This window comes from Triticum aestivum, chromosome 6A (genome assembly GCF_018294505.1).
Source record: "Triticum aestivum cultivar Chinese Spring chromosome 6A, IWGSC CS RefSeq v2.1, whole genome shotgun sequence".
Lineage (NCBI taxonomy): Eukaryota > Viridiplantae > Streptophyta > Magnoliopsida > Poales > Poaceae > Triticum > Triticum aestivum.
The window spans coordinates 67,077,012-67,080,668 of record NC_057809.1 but is presented as its reverse complement, the minus strand read 5'-3'; the positions used below and the strand labels follow the sequence as shown (position 1 = coordinate 67,080,668).

General features: G+C 40.8%; 1 protein-coding gene across 2 annotated transcripts in view; it reads right to left on the bottom strand.

Moving 5' to 3' along the window:
- The window catches only part of LOC123132076 (protoheme IX farnesyltransferase, mitochondrial), a 6,826-nt gene extending 4,466 nt beyond the window's left edge, over window positions 1–2,360 (bottom strand). The window contains exon 1 of one of the 2 annotated variants that reach the window (XM_044551832.1): window positions 2,009–2,360. In XM_044551832.1, the coding sequence (XP_044407767.1) occupies window positions 2,009–2,277 (269 nt within the window). In that variant the 5' untranslated portion in view covers window positions 2,278–2,360. The remainder of the gene's footprint in view (window positions 1–2,008) is intronic. The other variant, XM_044551833.1, reaches the window with a different exon arrangement.
- Window positions 2,361–3,657: the final 1,297 nt, after the last annotated feature.

Below are 3,657 nucleotides of genomic sequence, written 5' to 3'. Positions count from 1 at the left end.
CCTCACAGATATCTAGTCTTTCTCTGGCTAGCTTTTCATAACAAAATTCTTACCAGGGATAACCTGAATAAGAGGAGAGAGGTGGAGAATCTAAAATGCTTATTTTGTAATGAGGATGAAACTGTCTGTCACCTGTTCTTTGAATGTGTGGTTGCTAAACAAGTTTGGAGTGATATATCTGACTCTTTTGAGTTTAGTATTCCAAATGACATGAATGAATTATCTTCCTTCTGGAATCTAAATAACAAAAAGTCTGTTACTAATATTGCTTGTGTTGCTACCATTTGGAGCATTTGGACGATGCGTAATGACATGTGCTTTCAGGGCATACAGTGGACAAGCACGCGTGCAATCTTGGCAAGGATCAGCTCGTCACTGCATCAATGGAAGGTGCTATGTGTGGGCGACCAATCGGTGCTGCTGAGAAGGTGCATCCAACTCCTAGATCGGCGAAGAGGCGAGCTGCTCAGGATTGCATGGGAGTCGGCCTGAGAGCTTGCAAGAGAAAGATCGAAGAGGAGATGCTGAAGATTCACCCAGAGTGAAAAAAAAGAGATAAAAAAATAGCAAAGTGATCTGTCAGTTCCCCTGTCGTGGTAGATGTATGACCGTCTTTGCACTTTCTCAGAATGCTGAATTTGGCTTTTGATTCCGGTGTCTCTGGTCCTGCCATTCAGGCAGGTCCCGAATGCTTGTAACGGTCTGCTGTGACTCGCTTTGCTTCGTTTTTATAAAATGGAGCGGGGGAAACCCCTTTCGATAAAAAAAAGGCATTAAAACTAGAATTTGTTTAGGGAGAATAGATGGTTATGCCTACTATCTGAGAGATTTTGACTAATTGAACTTTGAGGTACTGTATCAAACTCTCGATTCAATTTATGCATTCTAACCAAAAATAAGTCGTAATGGATGTTAGATGGTACAGGAGACTTTCAAAGTTTATCGCCTATGAATTGTATTCCCCATTCTAAATAGGGGTACCATGTGGTTCAACAAACAATAGAACATAAATACCATATGTGCAATATGAATTCTAAAGAGAACATGCAACAGAACATTTGGACTACAAACATATGGGATATTGTTTCATATCTTATCATATGAGGAAAGATTGCTAGAAGTCGAGTGCAATTACAATTTATAAAATCCGATGAATGGAAAAAACTAACGATACTAAACACCTTATGACAAAAACATAAAGGAAATAATTAAATTATAGTTCATTTTTACCGCTACAAAGATCATCTTAGCTTTTCAGGCACACTAAACCACTAATTGACCACTATGCATACATTGTCAAGGTGGACCGATCAAGACAGTAATGATTTGGCAGCAGACACTATCTACTATCTAGCATCTCCGCCGCACGCAAAAGCTTTGGCCAAACCCTAATATTTCAGGACATGGCTCCAAAAGCACAATAAAACTGAATGGTGAAGCAAAAACAAGAACAACGAGAAGAGAAGAGGTCATGCTTAATAAACGCACCTAAGTATAAAGACATCTACTGCATCACACCTCTGTTTAGTGTGTTATAAGGTAACTTGAAGGCAGTTTTGCTTATCGAGAAATTTGGTGTTTCCATCGTTGTGGTTATAACAAAAAGAGGTGGCTTGTCCAGTCTGCAGTATACTTACAATTCCATTTCTACATTACAAACAAAAGGGCTCCATTAGCTAGTTTTTCACATAGCATCATATGTTTCCTGAACAGTATCATAAGTTAATTTTATAGAGCCAATATTACGAACCGAAGGTTCACAATTTAGCATACGAGATCCTACAGCGCATAAACTTTAAGTGGTATTAATGAGTCATAGATCCCAAATTGTTAAAGGGTTCACAATTTAGCTCGACTGTTATAGATCCCAAATCACAAAGTTGATAAAGTTCATTTCTTCGGAATATAACCTCAAAAATTGAAAAGCATATCTTTATTTCATTCTGAAAAACATCAATTGTAAGAATAGAATTGGTCTTCTGAAGGGAAATGGAAGCAAATCGCGCACCTGAGGCGGGCTTTGGAGAGCTCCCAGTAGCACTGCCCGTAGTGACGCAGCACGTCGGAGGCGGATCTGGCTCCCGACGAAACAGCTACCGAGGCGGCCGCCGCTTCAGCGACGATGGGCGCGGGGGAGGCTGCAGAGGGTGCCGAGCAGGCGGCGCGCGCCGAAGGGATGGGGAGAATAGCCGTAGAGGGGTGGTGGACGGGGTCTCCGAGCATGCGCGAGCGGAGAGCCCTCGCGGCGGAGGCGGCGGTGGCGCCGCCTCTCCACATGGCGGCGGAGGCGACGACGAGCGACGGGGATGCCGGAAAGATCTGGTGGACGCTTTCGGCCAAAGAGATGGAGCTGCCGAGAACTCCACTTATTCACTTTTCTGCCCTAAAAAAAACTTATTCACGTTTCTTTTTTCTTTCTCGTAATCTTCTATATCTAAATGGCTAGCCCTCACTAGCCTATTTCTCTCAAGATGATATGCCGGCTCAGTCTCTCGAAGGTGCTCATAGGAATAGGGTGTGCGTGTGTGCGTTCATAGGAATGCGTGTATGCGCGTGTATATGAGCGTTTGTGTCTGTACTGATGCTAAAAAAAACATGCAAGTATATCACCTCATCATTCAACATGCAAGAAGAAAGACCCACCACAATATGTAATCATGCATAATAAAAAGCCACTTGGACATGCAAACATGCATGAGAGTTTACATTCTATTAGGATATTTACATTATACAATAATCAAACACCACAAATCATACTTATTTTTAGCTTTAGTTCTCATATTATAACTCTAAAAATTCATGTTTCATACAACCAATTCTAACTGGATGTATTGCAAACGTTCCCGCAACAATGTGCGGGATATCATCTAGTGACCAGCAAAAAGCCCATTCATTGCAATTTGACGAACTGAGTGTAGCTCAGATGACTATATTCTTTGTGGGCGGAATGAACCATCAGGGAAGTTCTAGACCTGCATTGATGATCGCATTTTTCTGGATTTATTTCAAGCCCCTCGGGGATGTGCGTTGACGTCTTGTTGACTATGAAAATGTGTGTGACGATTTCATCAATCTCAAGATGATGTGCCGGCTCGGTCTCTCGTGGTGCTAATACGGTAAAGTATGCGTGTGTGTTTTCATACGGGTGTATATATATGCGTATGTATGAATGTCTCTATCTATGATGTGTTCAAAGAAGTAAAACTTGTGGCTTTTAAATCAATATCTGTGCGTTGCATTGAGTCATACATGCTTTGGTGGTTCCACATTAATCCTGTCTAACATATTTTTTATAAATCCCATGCACATCAAGCAGCATAGTCGTTCTTTTTTTTTCTTACTATTTTATTTTCTCCTTTTCTTCTTTCTCCATCCACGTACCAAGATTCTGGTTAAACAAAATTTGTAATGATTTCAGTGTAATTTAAGTTCTGCATTGTAAGATTGCCACTTTCAAAGAAATTCTTAGATTTTATATGGCGACACCTAGAATTTATAATTATAGGGGCCTTTGCGACGGGTCTACTCCTGAAGCATCTTCCGGGTTCAATTTGTTCGCAAATAATTCCAAACAACTACTCTCAGGAAGTATAATTTAATCAATTCAGCACATATAAATAACCTTCTCAGCATTCACAGAGCAATGATACTCATTAT